The 26,289-nt window shown below is 34.5% G+C and overlaps 1 protein-coding gene across 4 annotated transcripts in view; it reads right to left on the reverse strand.

Annotated features, from left to right (window-relative positions):
* CFH (complement factor H) overlaps positions 1 to 24,766 on the reverse strand; it is a 113,716-nt gene extending 88,950 nt beyond the window's left edge. For 3 of the 4 annotated variants that reach the window (XM_050782513.1, XM_050782514.1, XM_050782515.1), the window contains exons 1-4: positions 24,425 to 24,743; positions 3,896 to 4,081; positions 3,080 to 3,185; positions 1,026 to 1,102 (exon numbers count right to left, since the gene is read on the reverse strand). In XM_050782513.1, coding sequence (XP_050638470.1) covers positions 1,026 to 1,102; positions 3,080 to 3,185; positions 3,896 to 4,081; positions 24,425 to 24,482 — 427 coding nt within the window. In that variant the 5' untranslated portion in view covers positions 24,483 to 24,743. Of the gene's footprint in view, positions 1 to 1,025; positions 1,103 to 3,079; positions 3,186 to 3,895; positions 4,082 to 24,424 lie in introns of all 4 variants that reach the window. The other variant, XM_050782512.1, reaches the window with a different exon arrangement.
* Between the last annotated feature and the right edge of the window lie 1,523 nt (positions 24,767 to 26,289).

A 26,289-nucleotide genomic window follows, 5' to 3' on the forward strand; every position in this document is an offset into this window, starting at 1 on the left:
CAGTGTTCAAAATAATTTGAGTACTTCTTTTGATTCTACTTAATATTTTCCAATTTCTCTAAGATTGTGGTCAAACTTTATCGTACTATCGAATGACTCAGGATGCCTGTTAAAATAAAAGTTTTAGGGATATCTTCCTGTATGCTCACGCCAAAGATACTGATTCAGTAGGGCATTTTTTAGTAACCAAAGATTTTAATTTTTAACAAGCATCCCAGGTGATTTCAATGTAGATGTTCTCTAGAACATTAATGTTCTTCCTCTCATCTTCATAGATGAAAAATATCTTCCATTCTTTTCTGTAGTTGACAGAATTTTTGAATGATTATCACACTTCTTCTGTATCTCTCTCCACTTACTACTTACTGTGGAATTAGGAAATACTACTCTGATTGATTTCTTTTATTTCCATAATGACTAGGGATTTGAATTATTAGCTCACAGCATGAAAACAGAATCTACGTTTTCTCATTTTCACTGTTTGCTTTACAGAACAGTAAGAAATAACAGAGCTCGCCCTTAGTTTATTCCTCTTTTTGGTAAAGGTAAGTTCACAGGCAACCTCCCTTGGTGGGAGGTCTCAGTCATGTTCTCCACTTCAGCTGTTACCATAGATCCCTGCATTTGGGTGGTTATTGGGTGAGTGCCTCTTCATTAATAAAGGTAAAATTCTGGTCTTCATTAGCATAGCTAATGAAGCATAGCTAATGAAGCATAGCTAATGATGCTTATATGCATTTCTAGCCATTAAAATCCAAAAGGAAATAAAAATGAGTTTTAGATTCTCTAATGTCTAATACTTCAATTATTAGATTAGATCAGGTTGCATTCATATTTGGCTTTTGAAACACCAAGAATATAGTCATAAAATGACTAGATTCCCACTCTACATTATATGAGAAACAAAAATAAATAAATAAAAATATTTAATTAGAGACTTTAAGATATTTCAATGTAAGACATTTTAAAAAATCTTAGATTATTTAAGGTATTTTGATATACTTGTAAATACATTTTATGTCTACCTTCACATATAGGAATATCATTGGTCCATCCATCTGTGTCACATTCACGGTAATTAATCTCACCTAGCAATTGATACCTGAAAACCCAAAAATAACAGTGTTGAGATAATGTGTGTTTATATGCAGTTTTAAATTCAATGCCATTCTGAGTGTTAAGAAACTCCATAATAAGGAAAATGAACAGCATATACATTTTCTTGTTTCTTGTCTTCCCTTCCTCCTTCTCTTCCTCCTTCACTTTCTTAGATTTCTTAAGTTTCTCTCTTTCTTAATCTCTATCTCCCTTTATCTTTCTCTCCTTGGTGCATGGACTGAAAATAATCATAACCTTTGGTTCATGACAAACTCATTATTGTTTCATACAAAGTGTCCTTATTTTTCATTGAATTATCTAATTAGTTAAATTCAATAATATAGTAAGCTCCATGAACTATCACCAAAACAAAAGCTAAAAATATCATAGTAACCAACAGCTAACATTATGTTTCCCTCTCCTCCAGTCTTAGACCATATTTCTGTCCTCCACGATTCTGATATTTTCTAAACACCTTAGGCTTTCTACATAATTTAAGATAGTGCCAGCAAAAAGTTGTTAGTGTGTGATTTAATTTCAGCACTTGCCTCCATCTCCCCATCTCTATCCTAGACCTTTTTTCCAGAGAATACCCAGTGAATCAAATCTGCTTATCCAATCCATCTAATGTTGAACTTAAGTAATTTTAATAACCCATGAAGCCTGCCCTTTGAATCTAAAAATGCTCTATTTGAATATGAGCTCCCTGGGGCATGTACAAAATGTGCAATCATTGCTAGAGGCTTCAGATCTATGCATTTTTATCTCCTTAGCCAAATCAAGTGCTGAACTTAAAGAGAGGACACAAGTCTGTGATAAAACAAATATTTCAGAGGTGACGAAGGTAGCAAATTAAAAAATTCAGCCCCAGGAAATTACAACCTATTTGGTTATGTGTGATAAGATAAGCAGTAATGATTGAAGGGCTAAAAATGTATTTGAAAATCCTCCCTGAGGTAGTGACTAAGGAGAGAATAAATTCATAAGAAATAATACTTATTTGGTATCTACAATATCTCAAGGTCTCTTCTAAGGGATGCAGATGTGTGTCTTATTTATTTTTCCTACCAATCCATGAAGCACATGAAATGTGTCTGTTTTGTAGGAAAGGAAATGGTAGTGAAGAGACATTTTTTTAAATACCCATAAATGTTAAGTGGAAGAGTTTTGAAAGGCAGGCTTACTCCAGTGATTGAGTTTTAAGCTATTATATTTTATTGCTTCGAATTAAGAAAAAAAAATGAGGAAAGAATGATGTTATTCCATTTGTAATATTTGGTTACATTTATATTTATGAAGTATAAGATCATAGTGATCTAATCCTAGTTTTCCCATATATAGATTTTTCTTCAAAATAATTTTTGATCTAGCGGAGAATAAGGGGGATAAAAGGACACTGAAACACTGAGGATACACAGTGATGATTTTGGCAATGAAAACCCAGCAGTTGGTTAGAAGGAGCAGAGTCAATGATTCTGAAAGAGTAGTATTTTTAGTCCATGTGGTAAGAATAATTTGCAGACCTGGGACATTAAGTAACATTAGTTGTAAATAAAACTTATAAGCAGGTAAAAGTCTTGCTTTCCTTAAATTTTATAAAATCTGTCAAAACAGTTATCATACAATATAAATTGGTTTCAATTCCTATTGTTCCTGACACATTGAACTCCCATGATACTCTGCACAAAATAGAATGTCATGAAGACTTGTTGGGTGAATACTTATATATGTGCATACTGTTTTCCCACTCTCCTATAATTATACTCTACCAGAGAAGTTATACTTCATTTAAATTTTTCAATGTTAAGGAGAAAATATGTTATCCAGATTTAATTATTTTCATCATAGTTAAATTTTCAGGTACTTGCATGTTACATTTTAAAATGTCCATAGAAAAATATAATAACCTTAAAATATATAAACTAGTACAGTTCCTATTTACTATCTTAATTATAAACCTCTTTTTGTATGGACTACATACCCCTCATTACATGTATACACAGCTTTTACACCATATTCAAACACATTTCCTCCTATGAGGCTAAAATAACCAAAGGGAGTATCTCCAGGATGTCCACAGGGCCTTTCTAAAATGAAAACAAAAAAAGTTATAAATTAGTATGTAATAACAAGGAATATATTTTATGTAGGAGTGGGGGTACAAGTATATTTGATATTATATAAGAAGACAGATTGAATACAAGGAAAATTAAATATAGTAGAGCTATTATTTCATAATTGAACTTAAACTATATGCTTGCTTTTTTAATTTTGGAGGAAGACCACCCCTTTTTGAAAATGATGATGTATTGGCTGGGCACAGTGGCTCACACCTGTAATCCCAGCACCTTGGGAGGTCAAGGTGAGTGGATCACGAAGCCAGGAGTTCGAGATCAGCCTGTCCAGCATAGTGAAACCCCATCTCTACTAAAAACACAAAAATTAGCCAGGTGTGGTGGCACGTGCCAATAGTCATAGCTACTCGGGATGTTGAGGCAGGAGAATTGCTTGAACCAGGGAGGCAGAGGTTGCAGTGAGCCGAGATAGCGCCACTGCACTCCAGCCTGGCAATAGAGGGAGACTCCATCTCAAAATTGCACCACTGCACTCCAGCCTAAGTGACAGAGCCAGACTCCATCTCAAAAAAAAAAAAAAAAAAAAAAAGATGTATGATGTATTATTTTGTATTTGAGCAGCAACAGTGATATAATTCAGCCATAATTGCTATAATATTAAATCTTAAGTATTTTTACAACCAAAAGTTTTCATAAATTTCACAAATGTATGAAGTACTTACTCTGACATTTCCTTAATGGATTAAGAGCAACCCATTCTCCCTTCCTGCATACCATTACTATATTTCCAAGAGATCTATATCCAGGGCGGCATTTATAGGTAGCCTGAGTGCCTTCTGGATATGTATGGTCAGGCCAGGAACCTGTCAGAATTTCTGTATTTTTTCTTGGAGGAAGTTCCTTGCAATCTAAAAAAAAATAAAAACAAAATAAGTGCATAAAGTATCTATTTAAATGTACAGTATGTTTGGGTAATTGTTGCTTTTAAAAATGTCTAGACAGTTACAGACCTACCTAAATTTTCTTCTCTCTCTCCTACTCCCATATCTATGGAGTAAACATACATTTTATGCATGTACTGTAAGTATACCTTTCACCTTATAAAACTTGTATCTACATAATTTTATAAGAATGTTTACTGTGGAAGAATACCTTAAAAACTTTGCAAAGCAATAGATATATTTTGTTATACTACTCTTAATTGCTGGAGAGCATTCTACTATTCTTCTATTAATTTGGGAAATATTTATTGAGCACTATTGTAAGTTGTAAAGCAAAAACAATGAAGAAACAAGTTATCTGTTCTCAAAGCATTTCCATTCTAGTAGGGAAGCCAGTTATTTAATAAATAGTCAAAGAGATGTAAAATATGAATTACAGGTAGAAAAATTCTATTTACAAAAATGAAGCATGATAAGTTAATACAAAATTATATGAGCTCTCCAAATAAGATAGAATAGGATGGAAAAGAACAACGTTTCTACTCCAGATTGGAACAACAACAAATTGTGTGTGCATGTGTACACTCAAAGTTGTGGGAGCAAAGAGGAGTAAATGAACAAAATCCAAGTAGGAAGGACCTGTTTCAAGTAAATATAGGGTCTCTGGCCATTTTTTACCTGGTTATGTTTGTCAACTCTGGATATGGATTGAAGATCCTTCCTCTGAATGGAAGAATGGTAACGAGGTAAGAAAGAACCAAACATAAGGAGGTTATATCTAGCATGAAAAATTCTGAAACTTTGCCAAATCAGGTTGCTTTGCTACAGTCTAGGTAGCTTCTGACAAGAAGACTGACTTTCCCATTGTCTCACAGAAAAAAAGTCTCAATAAGAAAAGGGATCTGACTCAAATACACAGCTAGCATTCTCATCAAAATATGCCATATTTGAAAGTCACTCTGGGTGATATTTAAGAGCAGTTGTCAAAACAGCAGAAAAGCTGTATACATATATGTATTTATGTATATACATACGTATATACACATGTATTATTTATATACAATAAAAGTTCTTTATATATATGTTTGCTTTTCTGCTGTTTCATATATATATGAGCATTTAAGATTATATATATAAGAGCAGATGTCAAAACAGCAGAAAAGCAAACATATATAAACAACTATTATATATATATCATATGCTCACATACATAATATATATGTGTTGGCTTCTTCTATCTCAAAAGTCTAATATATATACACACACACATATAGTATAATATATACATATATGTATATACTCTGTGTGTGTGTGTGTGTTCGTCTTTTGGGATAGAAGAAACCAACCAGACTCTAGATTTTAAAAACCCAAGAAGGTTTAATCTTTGAGACTTTAGAAACCAGAAGTGGAACTGACTCAAACTAAAAGTGTTACCCAGGTCCCTCTGAGTTAAATTTTTGAGTGGCTCAAGAAAGAGCAAACAATCTTGTTGGTGAGAGTAAGTTACATAAACTTTGCTCATTACATATTTTTGTTTAAAAATACGATCTTGAATAAAAATTAAAAGATACATAAAGAAGCAAAACAGCTGTGAACGAAAAAGAGAAAATAAATATTCAGTAGAACTAGACACTCAGATTCAGATGTTAGAATTAGTGTTAAGGTCTTTATAACAGCTATTTTAGGGACATTAAAGGAACTATAGAAAGTAGATGTAAATTTTAAGAAGATATTCAAAATAAAATTGACTCATAATAAATCAGTGTTATCTTAAAATTGCATAAAAAATCAGAAATAACAACTTGTCAGATGGTGTTAAGAATCAAATGGACATAGCACAATACAAACTTGTTAAACTTAGAGGAAGTTTAATGTAAAAATATCCAAACTGAAGTATGGAAAGACAAAAGTGTATAAACAACAACAAACAAAACAGAGTACAAAAAAAATGTGGTGTAAAGTTATAAAACATGTGTAATTGGAATTCTAACAACACAGAAGAGAATGAACATAGGCAATATTTGAAGAAACAATAGCTCAAAGGTTTCCAAAATTGATGAAAGAAATCAACTCACAAAATCAAAATTTCAACAAACCCCCAAAATGCTATATACCAAGAAAACCTATACTGATACTCTGCTGAAAACCAAAGATAAAGGCAAAATCTTAACAGCAGATTGTATTAGTCCATCTTTGCACTGTTATAAAGAAATACCCAAGACTGGGTAATTTATAAATAAAAGAGATATAATTGACTCACAGTTTCACATGGCTGGGGAGGCCTCAGGAAACTTACAATCATGGTGGAAGGGGAAGCAAGGACCAGACCTCTTCACATGGGGTGGTGGGAGAGAGAAGTGCAAACAGGGGAAATGCCAGATGTTTATAAAACCATCAAACCTCATGAGAACTCACTCACTATCATGAGAACAGCATGGGAGAAACAGTCCCATGATCCAATCACCTCTCACTGGGTCCGTTCCTCAACACATGGGGATTATCGGGATTACAATTTAAGATGAGATTTGGGTGGGGACACAGAGCCTAACCATATAATTCTGCCCCTTGCCTTTTCCAAATCTCATGCCCTCACATTTCAAAACACAATCATGCCTTCCCAACAGTCCCCCAAACTCTTAACTCCCTACAGCATTAACTCAAAAGTCCATGTCCAAAGTCTCATCTGAGACAAGGCAAGTTCCTTCCACATATGAGCTTGTAAAATCAAAAGCAAATTAGTCATTTTCAAGATACAATGGGAGTACAGGCATTGGGTAAATGCTCCCATCCCAGATGGGATGAACTGGCTAAAACAAAGGGGACAAAATCTCCATGAAAGTTGGAAATCCAATAGGGAAGTCATTAAACCTTAAAGTTCCAAAACAATCTCCTTTGATTCCATGTCTCACATTCAGGTCACACTGATGCAAGAGGTGAGCTCCCACAGCCTTGGGCAGACCTTCCCCGATGGTTTTGCAGGGTATGGCCCCCTTTCTGGCTGCTTTCACTGCTGGCATTGAGTCTATGTAGCTTTTCTAGGCACATGGTGCAACCTGTCAGTGGATCTACCATTCTAGGGTCTGGAGGATCGGTGGCCCTCTTCTCACAGCTCTATTAGGTAGTGCCCCAGTGGGACCTCTGTCTGGGGGCTCCAATCCTACATTCTCCCTGCTCATTGCGCTAGCAGAGGTTCTCCATAAGGCCTCCTCCCTTTCAACACACCTCTGCCTGGACATCTAAGCATTTCTACACATTCTCTGAATCTAGGTGGAAGTTTAGCATTCTGTGTACCCACAGGACCAACACCATGTGGAAGCTGCCAAGGCTTAGGACTTTCATCCTCTGAAGCAATGGCCCAAGCTGTATGTTGTCCCATTTTAGACATGGCTGCAACTGGAGCAGCTAGGATACAAGTCACCAAGTCCTGAGACTGCACACAGCAGTGGGGCCCAGGCCTGCAAAACCATTTTTCTTTCCTAGGCATCTGGGCCTGTGATGGGAGAAGCTGCCTTAAAGATCACTAACATTCCCTGGAGACATTTTTCCTTTGTCATGGTGATTAACATTTGACTCCTCATTCGTTATACAGATTTTTCCAGTGGGCTTGCATTTCTCCCAAGAAAATTGAGGTTTCATTTCTATTGCATCATCAGGCTGCACATTTTCCAAACTTTTATGCTCTGCTTCCCTTTTAAACATAAGTTCCAATTTCAGATCAACTTTCTCAATGTTCAAAGTTCCACAGATCTCTAGGGAAGGGGCAAAATGTTGCCAATCTCTTTGCTAAATGATCTTTGCTCCAGCTCCCAATAAGTTCCTTGTCCCCATCTGAGACCACCTCAGCCTGGACTTCATATTCCAGATCACTATCAGCATTTTGGTCTAAAGCATTCAACAAGTCTCTAGGAAGTTCCAAGCTTTCCCACATCTTCCTATCTTCTTTTGAGACCTCCAAACTGTTCCAACCTCTGGCCATTACCCAGTTCCAAAGTCACTTCCACATTTTGAGGTATCTTTATAATAGTGCCCTACTACTTCAGTACCAATTGACTGTATTAGTCCATTTTACACTGCTATAAAGAATTACCTGAGACTGAGTAGTTCATTAGAAAAAGAAGTTTAATTGACTCACACTTTCACATGGTTGGGGAGGCTTCAGGAAACTTATAATCATGGTGGAAGGTGAAGAAGAAGAGAGGACTTTCTTCACATGGTAGCAGGAGAAAGAAGTGCAAGTTGGGGAAATGCCAGATGCTTGAACCATTAAATATCATAAGAACTCACTCACTATCATGAGAACAGCATGGGGCAAACAATCCCCATGATCCAGTCACCTCCCACTGAGTTCTTCCCTTGACATGTGGTGATTATGGAGATTATAATTTAAGATGAGATTTGGGTGGGGACACAGAGCCAAACAATATCACAGACAGAGGAAACATTTTTTTTTTCAGGAGAATAGTAAAAATAACAGCCAAGTCTGTGGAAGTAAATACTGAAGTCTGAATATATATGTCTTCGCATCACTAAAGTGTTGAAAATTAAAAGTCAGCAGAGAACTCTATAAATGGTGAAAATATACTTCAAAAATGAAAGAGCATGCAAACACATTCTTAAGCAAACAAAAGCAGAAAGAATTCGACAAGAGCAGACTCAGCTATATAAAAATACTGAAAAAGTTATCTGGGCTGAAGGAAACTGATCTAAAATATAAGCAAAGTAGTACAAAAAGGAATAAGCAGAACTGAAGAAAATAAATAGATGAGTAAATAAAAAAGCTATTGAAACATGATAAACATGCTATGTATATTTTACTCAAATGAAAAAGAACCTAGACTGTTTAAATCAATAATGACCATGTTTAATAGTGTTTTTAATAAATTCAGGAGTATAATATGAAACAATAATAGGAAAAGTGTCAGGAAAAGGTAAAGCAAATAAAAGTGTTGTGATATTTTCCCCATAGTATTGATGTGGTAAAAATATTAATTTAGGATAAACTGTAATAATTTAAGTATGTTTTGTTGTAATTGCTAGGTTAGCCACTAAACCAAAAATATTGAGATGCATAAAATAACTAGTATACATGATGTAATGAGATAGTCAAGATTATTTGATTAAAATAAGAGAAGGCAGGAAAAGAAAAAAGAAAAAATGAGGCAAAAATAAATAGCAAGATGCTAGACTTAAACTGAAGTGTATCAGTAATTACATTAAATGTAAATGGATTCATCACCACACTTAACATGCAAAGATTGTCTGACTGGATAAAAGCATAAAAGAAAACTCAAATATATGATGATTACTTTTAATAAAATTGTACATACAAACTGAGAGTAAATGATAAAAACCAACATGCTAGAAAAGTATCAACTAAAGTCAGAATGATATTAATGTATTAATATCAAGCAAATTATCAATTAAGTTAGAAAGTATTACTAGATAAAAAGAGAGTCATTTCATATTAATAAAAAGGCTACTTTAACAGAAAGACATAATAATTCTAAATGTGTTTGAACAATGTTTACTGGAGCTGGCTCATACTGACTCATAGGAGTCAATTATACACATCTTTTGCTAAAACAATGTTCACTGATGACACGTTGGTAACTTGAAATTGACCATATTGTGAGAATTTACACATGAATCTCAGCAAATTTTACAAATCTTGGTTGTTTCCTTTCCTTTCAAAAAATAGTTGGTTGTTTTACATTTACCAGCATGCTTCTTTGCATAAAACTATTAATATATCTTCCAAATATAACAGAAATAAAAGAAGTAAGCAATCTACCATCATAGTTTGAGATTTAAGCACACTGTTTCCAATATCCAATAGACAAAGAAATAGAAAAATAAGGATATACAAGATATGAGCAACATTATTAACCAAATTAAGCTTTTTTATATTAATAAAACACTGCCTTCAACAATTGTAAGGTGCATATTCATTCCAAGCAAATCTCTACCAATTTCAAAAAATTAAAATCACTCTAAGTATACTCCCTGACCACTGGACATTACTAATAGAAAATAACTGGAAAAGTCACAAAATTTTTGAAGTTAAGCAACGCTGTTTTTGTTGTTGTTGCTGTTTTTTTTTTGTTTTTTGGTTTTTGTTTTTTGTTTTGAGATGGAGTCTCGCTCTGTCCCCCAGGCTGGAGTGCAGTGGCCCAATCTCGGCTCACTGCAACCTCCGCTCCCGGGTTCACACCATTCTCCTGCCTCAACCTCCCAAGTAACTGGGACTACAGGGGCCCACCACCACGCCCGACTATTTGTGTGTGTGTGTGTGTGTGTGCTTTTTTACTAGAGACAGGGTTTCACCATGTTAGCCAGGATGGTCTAGATGTCCTCACCTCGTGATCCACCCGCCTCGGCCTCCCAAAGTGCTGGGATTACAGGCATGCGCTACGGCGCCCGGGAAGCAACACTTACAAATAACTCAAGAGTAAAAGAAAAAATACAACATAAATTAGAATATGATTTGAAATAAACAGTAATGGAAATATATGTTAAAATTTGTGGGCTGATGCTGAAGCAGTGATTAGAGAGAAAAATATATATAACCTGAATGAATTAGAAATAAAAAAACTGTTGGAAATCAATTATCCAAATTTCTAATTCAAGAAACTAGTAAAACATTAAATTAAATCTAAAGAAAATAGAGGACTGCAAATAATAGTGATGATCACATAAATCACCCTCCAAGTTCAAGGTGACTACTAAGGTATTTAAGGATACCCAATTCTGTTGTTACCCAGCATGGATGTGATCTATACTGGCATCAACTTTCATCCTTCTTCAGCAAAATTATCTTATGGAATGGTTAAGATATCAGAAGCTGAGTTTGAGTACCTGAAATCTCCATCAAGCTGTTCTTGTGCATTCTGCCTTTATCTTTATTCTATATTTTCCTTGAAACTGAGTAACGTTGACAATGGGTAAGTCTATTGTACTGTGTAACCTTGGACAATCTCAAATTGACTCACTCTGGCAGTCTTGCAATTAAAACCCAAGGGAACCGGGTACGATGGCTCACGCCTCTATTCCCAGCACTTTGGGAGGCTGAGACGGGCGGATTGCCTGAGGTCAGGAGTTCGAGACCAGCCTGACAAATATGGTGAAACCCGTCTCTACTAAAAATACAAAATTAGCCAGCTGTTTTGGCACATGCCTGTAATCCCAGCTATGTGGGGGCCTGAGGCAAGAGAATCTCTTGAACCTGAGAGGCGGAGATTGCAGTAAGCCAAGATTGCACCATTGCACTCCAGCCTGGGCAACAAGAGGGAAGCTCTGTCTCAAAATAATAATAATAATAATAATAACAATAATAAAAAATAAAACCCACTGGAAATGAAATGGAATAAATTTGAATCCTTACTTTATTTGTAAGCATGCACAGACACATGCACACAAATGCCAGGTAGATTAAAGAATTAGGTTTAAACAAATTTAAAATACATATATGTTTCATTCTTTTACATTTTTTAAATTGTCTGCTATATTTGATGGTGTGTCATTTTTAACTTACTATTATCTTAGTGCCATCTATCTATAATCATATTTATTTTATAAATATATTTATTAAAAAGTATGAGTAAATATCAAAAATGTAAGGCTTAATGCATAAAGCAATTTGCAAACAGAACATATACACATTACAACATTTTTAAATTAAAAACTATATTTGTGAAAAAATTATATATACAAAATTTAAAGAAAATTTAGCTGAAAAATTATTCTTAACACAAACACCCTTCTTGCAGTAACAAAAGCACTAAACACTAACTAAAGAAAAATGTTAGAGTAGAATAGATCATTTACTTAAGAACAGGCATTTTTAAAAGAGATAAAAATTAAAAGAAAATTATTTTTTGACCAATTTTAATGACAAAAATGTAAAGGAGATGATATTCAATTTTGCTGGAAAATTAGGTAATATAAATATTATTATCAAATAAAAATGAAGTATAAATGACTATTACCTCACTAAAAAGCAACTTAGCCATAAAGAATCTTAAAAATACTAGTATATTAGTTGATAAAGAATTTCAATTTTTTAAAAGTAACAAATAATAATTAAAGATTTTGTGAAATATTTAGGTACAGAGTGTTTATTCCAGCATTTTTAATAACAGATATAATTAGAATATTTATGAAAATTGTCAAATTATGCTACACCCATCTGAATTAAAAACTGTGGTTTGGGTAATATTTAATTATGTGCATAAAATTTACAATAGTAAGGAGGAAAGGTAGTATATATTTTCGGTTATAGTGAGATACATTAGGTCAGGGGCCAGAAAACTAACCTGTGGGCCAAATTCCATCGCTGCTTGTTTTGTAAATAAAATTTTAGTAGAACATAGCTATGTTCATGCATTTATATGTTGTCTATAACTCCTTTTATGTTACAATAGAAGAGCTGAGTAGCAAGACATTATGACACATAAAGTCTAAAATATTTATTGCCTGGCTATTTCACAAAAAGTTTGAGTGCCTTGAGATGCATTATTTCAGATTAATCTTATCACTTAGGACATCTTCACAATAAAACCAGGTGGCTGGCCATGGTGGCTCACACCTATAATCCCAACATTTTGGGAGGCTGAGGTGGGAGAATCCCTTGAGCCCAGGAGTTTGAGACAAGCCTGAGCAATATAGCAAGATCCCATCTCTACAAAAAATTAAAGGAACAAATTAGTTAGGCATGGTGGCACACACTTGTTGTCCCAGCTCTGTGAGAGGCTGGGACAGGAGGGTCTCCTGAGCTCAGGAGTTTAAGGATGTGTGTGAGCTATGATCATGTCACTGCACTCCAACCTGAGAGACAGGGTTAGACCCTGTCACAAAAGGGGAAATAAAAACAGGAAAACATATGTTTTGAAATAAATACTTTCATAGAGGCATTTAGAAAGTTGACAAGACAGTAAAGAATTGCCATAACAAATCTTCATATAATCAGAACCCAGAGAGGAAAAGAAGCAGCCAAACTTTTTCTGCAATGAGGGCATTCACCGTTTGGGGAAGATAAGAGCTTGCTTTTTGATAGCCGTGTTAGGCTAAAGCAACAAAATTCAAAGTTAGAAAGCTAAACGAATTCACCCACAGGATAAAGGAAAACTGGAAGTAAACTACGCTCTTCTTACAGGAACCCAGCCTTGAATTGCTTAGAGGACCAAGGAATTTCAAAACACAAATTTGGCTTAAGGTAGTCTTACACTGAAAGTTCTCCTAGCCACCCAGAAAAGATAAGTTGCAACTTTAATATGAGGAAGATTGTTTTCTTAAGTACGAAATTATTATTACAAATGTCAAAGACATTATAGGGGAAAAAGCACCTTGCTACTGTAAACTTCATAAGGAAAAAAATAGATATTTGATATTGGAACAAATGTATATGGACTATAATGAACAATACTAATTCTGTGGTTTAAATGTAAGAGAAAAGATTGACCAATGATGTCTGAGGAAAGAAATTATAACAAAGTAGTATCAGATTTTAAAAAGAACCAAATGTAATTTCTAAAAGTGAAAAAAAAAACTTTTTAATCATCAATGGACAGCTTAATAGCAGATAACACAGTTGTAAAAAGAATTCATGGACAGGAGGGCAGGTCGAAAGAAATAATACAGGATGCAACATGAAGACACAAATATGTGGAAAATACACAAGATGAGCTAAGAGTCAATGAGGATAAAAAAGCCACAGCAATGTTGGAAGAGAATTTTTAAAAATGAATGGAACATACCAACTAATAAATTCAAGAATTAAAAAATTCCAATCAGTAAAAAAAAAATGCACCTATATGCATCATAAGGAATATTTAGAAAACCAAAGAGAAAATATCTTAATCTTGTTAGAGAAAAATATTAGTTTAAAAGCAGTAATGGTAGATTCACAAGGACTTCTCAATGGCAATAGCAGAAGCCAGAAGATATAAATGACTTCCATTTGCAGGAAGAAATAGCTATCTATATAGAATTCTATGCACATAAATAATTTTTCTAGAATACAGTTTTTGATTCATAGCATTTATTTTATTTTATTTTTTTGACAAGATCTCTATTGCCCATGCTGGAGTGGAGTGGCGTGATCTTAGCTCACTGAGGCACTGACCTCTTGGGCTCAAGTGGTCCCTGCCTCAGCCCCCCAAGGAGCTGTGACTACAGTCACAAACCACCTCTTCCGGCCAATTTTTGTATTTTTTGCAGAGACAAGGTTTTGCCATTTTGCCCAGGCAGTTCTCAAACTCCTGGGCTCAAGCAATCCACCCACCGTGGTCTCCCAAAATGCTGGGATTACAGAAGTGAGCCACCGTGCCTGGGCTGATTAATACAATTTGAGATAATCTGCCAATATAATACACACTAAGGAGAGAAAAAAGATATATTTCAGAAAACTGAAACCGATCCTAAATATAAGGTCTTAGGATGAAAGAAGAAATGAAAAACGAAGAAAATGGTAAATGTTCAAGTAAATATAAATGAATACTAACTATAAAACAATAAAAATATTACCTTATATGGTTTTAAATACAAACATGTATGTGTACACACCCATATACATAAAACACATGACAATAGCGTGTAAAGTGTGAGAAGAATAAATAAAATTAATATCTTTTAAGTTCTTCACAGTATCCAAAAAAACAGAAAGGTATTAATGAGTTGTGATAGTTTTCTTAATAAGTCATCTTGGTTAAGTCAGCATCCCCAGTTATTCAGTCCAACTAATCTAAATGTTGGTGGGAAAATATGTTGCCAGGTATACTCCCAATCAGTTGACTTTAAACAAGCTGATCATTCTAGGTAATCTAGATAGACCAGATCAAATCATTTGAAAGGTGTGAAACACAGGGCTGAGGCTCCTTTGAAAAACAGAGGGAATTCTGTGGAAAGCAGCTTCCTTTCCTGTGAGTTCCAGCCTGTCTGTAATCTTCTTTTCTGACTACCTGCCCTGTGGATATCAGAGTTGCTTGTCTCATGCTCACAATTCCATAAGGCAATTTATTTTTTAAAAAAACTCGTTTTAAGTAGCTAGATAGGTAGATTGGTATGTCAATCGATTAATTGACTGATAGTTAGGTAATCTCCTACTTCTACTTAAGCTTCCCGCTTTGAACCCTGAGTGATAAATTAGTATTGGACTTTGGTAAGTTAAGAAGGCATATGCTATGCTCTGAATATATGCAACCTCCCCACAACCTCCAATTTATATGTTTAAACCTAATTACCAATGTGATAGTATTAGGAGGTGAGGACATTGGGAAATGATTAGGTCGTGAAAGTGGAGCTGTCATGATTTGGGATGTGTGACCTTATAGAAGAGGCACCACAGAGCGGCCTTGTCCCTTTCATCATTGGAGTACACAGTCAAAAGGCACACTATCTATGAACCAGAAAGTAGACCCTCACCAAACACTGAATCTGCTGGTACTATGTTGCTCTTAGACTTTCCAGCATTCAGAAGTGTAAGAAAAAAACTTCTGTTGTTTATAAGCTATGCAGTTAATAATATTTTGTTGTAGCAGCCCAAAGAGACAAGTTTTAGAAGTGCCCATTAACATGGTGGAACATATCCATGTGAAAACATTTTGCAATATTTCATAAGAAAGTAAGCTCCATATAAAACTATATGTTACAAAATAAAACAAACGCTTATGAAAGTTGTCATGGGCACTAATTTTCCCTTGAACATTTTGCAAGTTTCTGATACATTTGTGTTAGTGAACTCGTGTAATATGTGATTCTACATTGCGCTGTTTCGATGTTTATAATAATTTCAGTAAACATATTCTACTCCACTAGATGGTGCTAATACTCTATCATAACAACACAATCCCCGGCCCCTTCCGCACAAAAGGAAAACGGTTTAATTACAAGCTGATACGTGTGTTTTTCACTTTCAAAATTCAGATCCACTTGATGATGTTCAGGTTACTGGAAAAAAAAAGTAAGTTAAGTAATCCGTCAATAGTTTAGCCCGCTCACTTCCCGGTGAGAAGTAAATGCTTTCCCTTCTGGTTATTATTATATTTCCAGATGATATATTTGCGCCCCTAATTCTTGATTTCCAAATATAGTTAATTGCTTTTAACCAGATGTAGAAAATAAGGATACATCTCTTCCGCAAAATCTTCCTGCCAGCTTTTCACAATATTTACTCCGTGAATATGTTTACTATATATAAAGAATTCTCATATTGATTACCTTTATTCTTCAAATAGTACTTAAAATTCTGGTGCTTTTCCATCAATGTTAAATGGCATCTTTTGATTCTGCTTGTAAGAAAAAGATATGATCTTCCCTGTTCTATTTTCCCATGTTCCTGCTACCATCTTCAAAATCTTAGTTCAGATCATCAACTGTCACCTTGGTCATGAAACTGCCTGCTAACCAGCCTCCAGTCCTCTACTCTCCTGTTATTGCAGTCTATTCACAGAGTGACAAGTGATTTTTGCAAATCTGGTCATGTCATTCCTGTGATTAAAATTCTTCCATGACTTCCCTTTTTACTTATCCATCATTGCTAACTCCTTCCCTTGGTTTGGGACCCCCTTATCTGGCTCTTGCCACTTCCTTGGATCTCATGTTAAATCTTGCATGTATTCACCATGCAAAGCCACGCTGATTTATTTGTTTATATTTTGTTGAGCATTTCAAACTCGCTTTTTCTCTTAGATCCTTTGCACAGGTTATTTCCTCCTCTTAGAATAATTTTATGACAGATTTCTGATGACTGGCTTTGTCTCATCTTTCAGGCCTCTACTCAAATGTTCTGTCCTCAAAGTGATCCACTCATTCTAGTCCCCAGGACCAGCCCACCTAATGTCTCTACATACTACCATCCACATCTCTTATTTTCTCTTAGGCCTTACTTTACCTCCTTCACAACATTGTTCACAATGCTATAACTATTTTTGTTGACTAAGTTTTCTATCTATCCCCTCACATCAAAATGTAAGCTCCCCGCAATTGAAGAACAATGTTTTTCACAGTTAGTGGAAGAATTTTCATCAATGTCTAGGTCTTCTCACTTCAAATACACTTTCCTGCCTGCTTTTGTTCTAACCATTATTATATTCAGTATTACTGAGGTAGGAGATGGGACTTGGACCCTGGACCAAATTGAGGATTGTCCAAAACAGGTCTGGGTGGAAGTCCCTCCCTGTAAGACACACACACCAGTGTGCTATGCCAGTTTACCATTACCATAGCAACACCCAGAAGTTACGAGCCCTTTCCACAGCAATGACCCAACAACCGAAAGTTACCATCCTCATCCTGGCAATTTCAGCATTAACTACCTCTTAATTTCCATATAATTAAAAGTACGTATAAATATGAGTGCAGAACTGCCTCTGAGCTGCTACTGTGGGCACACTGCCTATGGGTAGCCCTGCCCAGCAAGGAGCAGTACCTCTGCTGCTGCTATATACACTGCCACTTCAACAAAAAGTGTTGTTTAACACCACTGGCTCACCCTTGAATTCTTTATTGGACAAAACCGAGAAACTTCCCAGGCAAGACCCAATTTGGGGGCTTGCTGTCCTATATAATTATCAACTCATGCCATAGCAAAAATATTTAAGGTAATGATTCACTGCACTGAGTTCTAATAATAATTACATATATCTTGTAACATGACTTTTATTTGCCTGAATTGACTAACAATCGAATGTTCAAGCTCAGTTAACGCCCCTTCTCAAAGACTTCCAATTAGACAACCAACCGTTATTTTGGCCCAAGTAGTCAAACTCTCAGCATATATGGACAACAGCCACATTTGCTTGCCTTAAATTGGCAATTCTTGAAGGAAATAGGGCACAGGCTTATTAAATAATAGGAAACATACAAATTCAAAGGCACAGAAACATTTTTTGAGATGTGATTTATCTTAAAACTTTTTAAAAAATAGCCATATCATTTTTCTCATTCTAGATTATGAGTAGACTAGGTCATCATATCTAAGTATTTGAGTATTCATTGTTTAAATGAATACTTCATCTTACGTTTATAGTCATTTAATTGCCAGTTAATTTTGTTTACAAAACACCACATTGTTGAAGCTTTAATTCATTTGGCTTTATTTTACAATTTAAAATTATTTTTAGTCTGGATGCAGTGAGTCATGTTTATAATCCCACCACTTTGCATGCCAAGTTCAAGAGGATCAATAGACCCAGGAGTTTAAGACCAGCCTGGGCAACATGGAGAAACCTTGTCTCTACAAAGAATTTTTAAAATCACATGAGCAAGGTAGCTGTAATCCCTGCTACTTGGGATGCTTAGGTGGGAGGACTGCTTGAGCCCAGGAGATCGAGGCTGCAGTGAGCCATGATTGCACTACTACACTGCAGCCTGGGTGACAAGGTGACTCCCTGTCTCAAAAAAAAAATAAGAATAATACTAAACAAAACATATATTTTTTAAGCCCACGTATTAGGAGTGTGAATATGTTTAGCTACTGGAAAAGAGTAAGAACATTTTTATTATAATTTGAGGAAAATAGTCATATAATTTTGGTTCAAGCTAAAAATCAATGTTACTTAATATTTTTTACAACCTTAATTTACCTAATTTTTTCACTTTCAAATTTTAAGGGGGCATATTGACATACAAACATAGAATTAATTACTTATTTTCAATGTCAATATGTCTTTTAACTGTTACTTGAAAAGTGTTTCTATTCAAATGAAATAAATCATGATAAAATTATATATTTGCAAAAACTTTAATCAAATTTGTGCCAGATTGTTTTGGTAGACTAAAATTGATCTCTTTGTTCAATTATTCTATTTTTCTAAAATTATTTTGTGGGTAAAAAATCAGGACCTATTACTTCTTAAATAGCCTACTTCTAAACTTAGTAGATATCAGAATATACTATAAAGCAAAACTACAACATCAATTTGGAAAAAAATAAAGCAAATGAACAAAACAGAAATAGCAAAAATAGGTATTTTGCATTAAATTTCTTTCTTATCTTCTCACTGATCTATATTAATACTATTTATTCAATCATCCTTTGGTATACACAGGGTATATATATTTCAGGACTCCCACATATGCCAAAATCTGCACATATTTAAATTCTACACTTGACTCTGTGGAAACCGCATGTACGAAAAGTCAGTTTTTCCTATGCGTAAGTTTTGTATCCCAGCAATACTATCTGTTTTACCTTGGTTTAGTTGAAACAAATTCACATAGTAAGCAGACCCCTGAAGTTCAAGCCCATATTGGTCAAGGGTCAATTCTATATGCATATATATATATATGATATGATCTAATTAGCATTTCAAAATAAGAAATATTCAAATTATTTTATAAATAACATGAGAGTAACTAAAGATCATTTCAGAAGTAACATATATACCTTTGTAAAGAGAGTAAAGAATTGTTTAAAGAAATAAACTCTAGACAAAGTGGAATAGAGATTATGTCACACTTAATAGGCATTTGAGAAAGCAAAAGAAAAAAGAAAAGATAAAAATGTAGCTAGGTGTGGGAGGTTGAGGCAGGAGGATTGCTTGAGCCCAGGTGTTGGAAGCTGCAGTGAACTATGATCACACCACTGCACTCCAGCATGGGCACTCCAGCCTCAGGCAACAAAGCGAGACCCTGTCTCAAAAAAACCAACTAACCAAACGAACAAACAAAAACCTTAACAGTGAAAAGAGCATGAAGAACATTCCAGAATCATAAAAAGCAGATGAGAGAATAGCCGACGGTCATATGAAGTTGGATAGAATAACAAGTTTGTCATAATTAGAGATAAAACAAGATACTATCAGAACATGGGTTGAAATTCCAGAACTTTCTTGAAATGTGTAGTATTTAGTTAGCTAATTTATAATGCCAGTTACTGTTCCAGTCAGGAAAAAGGAACTCAGCCACAAAGAGACAGTACAATTAGGACCCTGAAAATAGAGAGAAAAAAAAAACACAACACACATTGTACCAAGTATTACTAAGTAGTACTTGAGGAAGTTAAAGTGATGGAAAAATGAGCGAAAGAACAGATGAGTAACAACGAAACGATTTGGAAGCCTTTCCATTATATCTGTAGATTATGGACAGCCTGTGGAATACATCTGACCTATGTGTCCTAAGCTTAAATTTATGTCACAGTTTAGGAATTTCTGAAAGAATATTTCTTTTTCCTTTTCTTTCTTTCTTTCTTTTTTTTTTTTTTTTTTTTTTTTTTTTTTTGAGATGGAGTCTCCCTCTGTCGCCCAAGCTGGAGGGCAATGGCATGATCTCAGTTCACTGCAACCTCCGCCACCCGAGCTCAAGCAATTATCCTGCCTCAGCCTCCTCAGTAGCTAAGATTACAGGCGCACACCACCATGCCCAGCTAATATTGGTATTTTTAGTAGAGATGGGGTTTCACCATGTTGGTCAGGCTGGTCTCAAACTCCTGACATCATGATCCACCCACCTCGGCCTCCCAAAATGTTGGGATTACAGGCATGAACCACCGCGCCCGGCCTGAAAGAAGATTTCTATAATCACTTTTCCATCTATTACATTTCCAGTTAACAAGGTTTATGAAAAACTTGGCTAAGTTAAAATGTCAGAAGAAATAAAAGTGTTCTGTCAAATGTTTTTTCTTTCCTTTTTATTGTTTCATTTTTTGATGTTCAGTTACTTTATTTCCTCTGAGCTATCTTTTTATGACTCCTTATAATTTTAAGCTAAAATGCAATACTTTTTTGTCAATTACATCATCCCCTTTCCACATACTATGGTTTTGTGAGGAAATGGGTAAAGTACACATTAGTTAACTGAGCACAGGATAGATTAGGTGGCAGAATCTCGAAGGCCTAGGCAGGTGGGGGATGGTGTGTGGGGGAGGAGGAGGAGGCATAACTGGGGAGAATGAAAAGTGGCAAAAGACTGCAGAATAAACAACCAAGCATTAAACAAATAAAAGTGGGTCAATGTAGACTGGCTCAGATCTTAGAAACCAAAGGCCACACATGAAGAATATTTACCGATCTGCTTTTGCACTTATATTTGGGAACTTACTTCTACCTAAGAATAATTTTAGTTAGCAATACTTAGATATTTCATTTTTAGTTTAAATTATATGTAGGCAAAAGAGTAGCATATGCATTCCCAGGATATGCCTAAATTTAAAATAAGCAAAGCTTGCCTTGGCAGACGTCTCAGGCTCGTGCCATTTCTGTGGGCATTTTCTCTACCCCTTCTCTTGTAGCACTCACTATAACACTTCAACCAGCAGATCTGTCCTACCTGGGAATACCTCATCTTCCAGAATCACTTTGTCCTATCCTTACCCTCATCAACATCCATTTCTACCCTACCCCACCCACTGAAATTGTTCCAGGGAAGTTGTCAGATGATAATAATTCAAAGTAAATTATGAATAATACTAAATTTAACTATCCTAAAACACATATTCAGTGTATTTGTCATTCTATATAAATGACAGATTGGTTAAATTTATAGTAATATTAATATGAACATGTAAAATATTTTAGGAGGAGATGAGATATTGAAGCCAATTGGGCCATTGCAAAACTTTAAATCACACCATATAGGTAACTACCCATACTGCTATCTCTGAAAATGTGGGGGTTTTGGGGGAGCAAGGGGGAATTCTTATTTATCACACTGAAATTCAAACATACAATTTGGAATTTTAAACCACTATTCTCCTTTTTCTGATTGTAATGGAATCCATCAATCTTTGATCTATAATGTCTTCTAGGACCTGAAATAATATTTTTGCACTCTAAAATCTCTAGGATTAAAAAACATGTCTGCCAAACAACGCAGCCAGTATTTACTTGGACATGTTTCAGTAGAGTTTTAATTTATTCACTTTAATCATCTTGGAATTTCTGGGCTGTGGCCTAATTTCATACAGTACACAATTGTTACACCCTAAATCTAAAAAATCTGCTTGATCATAATATGTTCAAAAGCTTGGTCATAATATATTTTGAAAAGGTGAAATTAGGTGGTATGATTAAGAAACTGTTATTTTAAACTTTCCTGTAAATCTGACCCAATTCTTAGTAGCCTGCAGTGATTCCCTGAGCCACAGACCGTTACAACAAGGAAGCAATTAACGTTCTTACATAATTGGGAATGTTACTGTAGACAATGTATTGCATTAAAAAGGTACTATGTAATACCCAATATATTAAAAAAAGAAAACAAATAGAAAGCTGAAATCATAAATTATTCCTGCTGGCTAAAATTCTTTCTTAGTAATGAATAGTATTTTTTTTAAGAAAATTCACTCTTAACAGAGCAGAAGTAATGCTAAAATGTTATGCAGTTGAGTAAAGCAGATTGTGATAGTATTCAAACTATCTTTTCTCAATTTGGTATTCAGTATTCAATGTGGAAAATATAAACAGAAGCAAATATTGAAGTATATGTGAGTATTTTTCATGATCAAGGCTACTCTGTTAAGTAAAAATTTCTTAGAGATGGTAGATTAACAGAATTGATTGAGTATTTGGGAAACGAGGAATAAAATGGGAGTTTGATATCCACTGGAAATTCATGTAGTTTTTCTCCATTGGCTTTTTACAAGTGCTTTTATGAAAATTATGAGACTGACCTAAGCATTGCTTTAAATACTGAAGTTGTGCTTTATCTTTTAGGTCATTTTCACCATAACATATATAGTGCTGATGTTCAATTCACCAGTAGAAACCGATATCACATTTAAACACACATTGATGAAAAATAAAATTCAAGTGAAATGAGTCAACAATAATCAATTATGTAAATAAGATGTTTAAATCACTATAGTTTAATTACCACATATACTTTGATGTACTCTATTTTAACAATATTTCAAATTCAACTTTTAAAAAAGTTATACTGTTTATTAAACTTGCCATTGATTCTTGATTTTAAAGATTAGAAATAAAACAAATCTCCCTCATATTACAAATGATATCTATGTAAAACCTGAGTAAACAGTATGTAAGTATGAAATATTAGAAACGTTCCCATAAATTTAGTAAGAAAAGACAAATTTTGCACAAAGAAACAGAAAAAGATGTCTGTTATGATTGGTAATATGAACATTGGTCTGGAACTGTTTGTAAATATAAAAATGTTTCATTTCAAAATACTAATGATAATATTTATATGTACAAGGAAATAATTGTCTTCTTCATTTAAAAAGTGGCTACATATAAAGTTTATAAGCCAAATAACAAGCAATAACGTTAGAAAATATAGCTGAAAAAAGTTCAACCTTTCAAAAGGTATTAAACATATTTGAATATTTTTTAAATTACTGAAATATATAAATATAAATACATATGTGCCTTTATTTTCTAGATTGGAAGACTCAAACAGAGATTTTGTGTTATTTGCTAATATTCTTCAGTTCCTAGAGGCTATGTAATGGTCACTCAATTAAAATTTCTTTACTAATTGAAAATATTTTGGAAATTATGAATAATATGTAATTCATTTAGTTTAAAAATGTTGATCAAATATCTATCACATAACTGGTTACCTATCATAGACTAGGAAAGCAAACCTCCTCCAAGAATAAGCTTTTTAATCTATCAAGAAGCAATGATATAATTAAATTTTATTATGAATCCAGAAATTGTCTTACTGGAGGTCAGAAAAAAACTCCTACACTCATATTCACTACTTCAAAAGACTGGTCTTCAAGAATATATGTTATATACAACTACAGGAAAAAAATCCCTATTGAACAACTTAATTGTTACGAATATTGTATATTCAATTGTGTTTCAAATTTGTATAATATTTTTATTCTGATAATACAAGTAATGCTTGTCTACAAGAATTCTAAGGTCATGACAATATCAGTTGTAAACAATAAATAAATTTTTCTTAAGGAAGAGTTAAAATCATATTTGAAATAAATCTAATCATTATGATTTGACAGCTTTTATTGACTGTATATTCACATCCTTCTTAATGCTTTCACATGATACATTTTGGTTATACTTCTAAGCAAAAAAAGTAAGTTACATTTTATGATAATTACAATGGAAATGATTATTCCACATTATAGTTTTTCAGAAATGATCATTGAAATATTTTATTCTATTTTATATTAAATACAATTATGATGAATATTTAGACATATCGCTCAAATAAGGTACTTTTAGTTTTTTAACTCAAAATGTCAAAAGTCACTCAATTGTCAAGCTACAAAATACTTAAGCACATTTTCTAAATCAAATTTTTATTACTACTGTGTTTAAAAGCATCATTAGCAAATGTTTCATAACACAGTTTTAGGAAAAGAGACTCTTTTAATCTTACCTTCTGCTACACAAATAGCCCATAACATAAGGCAAATAATCTTTGCTAGAAGTTTCATTTTTTGAATCTTTTATGAGGACATTTACCAGCTAACTCTGTTCACAATGTCCAATTCTCCTCTTCCAAGAACTGTGATTAGTGCAGGAAAGAACTTGCTGCAAAAGGAAGTTGAAACTAGATGCTCCGCCTATCAGGAACTTTTGCAAAGTAAATAAAAAATCAACCACAAGCCACAAGCCCAGCAATGCCAGAGATTGAATCTGATTCTCGCTGCACTCCCACTGAATGTTAATGCTGTGACCTGCTCTTGGACTTTTATTTATTAAGCTAAGTAAATTCTCCATTGGAAAATGTTCATGTCCTTGGTATGTGCAAAGCAGCAGCTGGTGATACCCTCTGGATTTCATAAATCCTTCAATTATTCAAACTCTATTCCGGTCTATCGTGTATAAACCTCAGAACAGGAAATAAGAGAAACTTTAAAAGAAATCACATACAAAACTTTGGTTTAGGCAATGTTTTCACAATCAGCACCCAGGCAATGTGTGGAAACTTTGCCAAGAATGCAGTGCTGGATGAATTTAGGGGCCTGCTTTTCCTAGCAATTCATAAAATTAGTTTTCTAAATACTTTTTATTTTATTTTATTTTATTTTTTATTTATTTATTTATTTATTTTTTGAGACGGAGTCTCGCTCTGTCACCCAGGCTGGAGTGCAGTGGCCGGATCTCAGCTCACTGCAAGCTCCTCCTCCCGGGTTCGGGCCATTCTCCTGCCTCAGCCTCCGGAGTAGCTGGGACTACAGGCGCCCGCCACCTCGCCCGGCTAGTTTTTTGTATTTTTTAGTAGAGACGGGGTTTCACCGGGTTAGCCAGGATGGTCTCGATCTCCTGACCTTGTGATCCGCCCGTCTCGGCCTCCCAAAGTGCTGGGATTACAGGCTTGAGCCACCGCGCCCGGCCTAAATACTTTTTATATATACGTTTTTGAAGCAACTGGCTCACTCTCATTTGACATAAATAGGTTTAATAATCCCAAAATCAACAAATTAAAATGCTGATTTTTGAAACTTTGTTTTGTGTAATACGTATAAGGAAAACATAAACAAATTGTATGCTGAATATTGAGAAGATAAAGATACCTATGAAACCACCACCGAGGTCAAAACACTGAACATTATCACCTCCCAGAAAACCCCAGTACTCCTCTTCAGTCAATACTCCTTTCAACCCTCTCCCACATCCCCCACAAACATATTCCATGTTCTTGTGATCTGCAAGAACATGGAATATATTTGTCTGGCTTTTGTACTTTGTATAATGAAAAAGAAGCAGTTTACTCTTATGTTTAGAGTTTTTCACCAAGAATTATGTTTGGATCATTCAAACACATCGTGAGATGTAGTTATAGATAGTTCATTCTTATTGTGATTTCATATTCCATTTTTTGAATAGTTCACATTTTATTTATCTGTGTGCCTGTTAGTGAGCATTTGAGCAGATTTTAGTTTGGAGCTGATATGAATAGTGCTTCTATGAGCCTTATGTTAAGTGGTTTTTGGTAAACACAATTCACATTTCTGGTAAGTGCGTACTTGGGAGTGAAACACTGGGACATAACTTATGTTTAGGTGTAATGGATAAAATTAGACAATTTTCCAAATGGATTATAACACTTGGACATCACTTCACATTTCTATCAGCAGTGTCCAAGTTGCTCCACACCCTCAGAGATACTTGATAATTTTAATCTTTGTAGTTTTAGCTTTTCTGGTAACACAAAGCAATAATTCTCTGTGGTTATAATATGAATTTTCCTGATGACTAATTGGAATGTAAGAGATCCCTGATTCCCCTTGAAGGACG

The sequence above is a fragment of the Macaca thibetana genome, chromosome 1, assembly GCF_024542745.1.
Source record: "Macaca thibetana thibetana isolate TM-01 chromosome 1, ASM2454274v1, whole genome shotgun sequence".
Lineage (NCBI taxonomy): Eukaryota > Metazoa > Chordata > Mammalia > Primates > Cercopithecidae > Macaca > Macaca thibetana.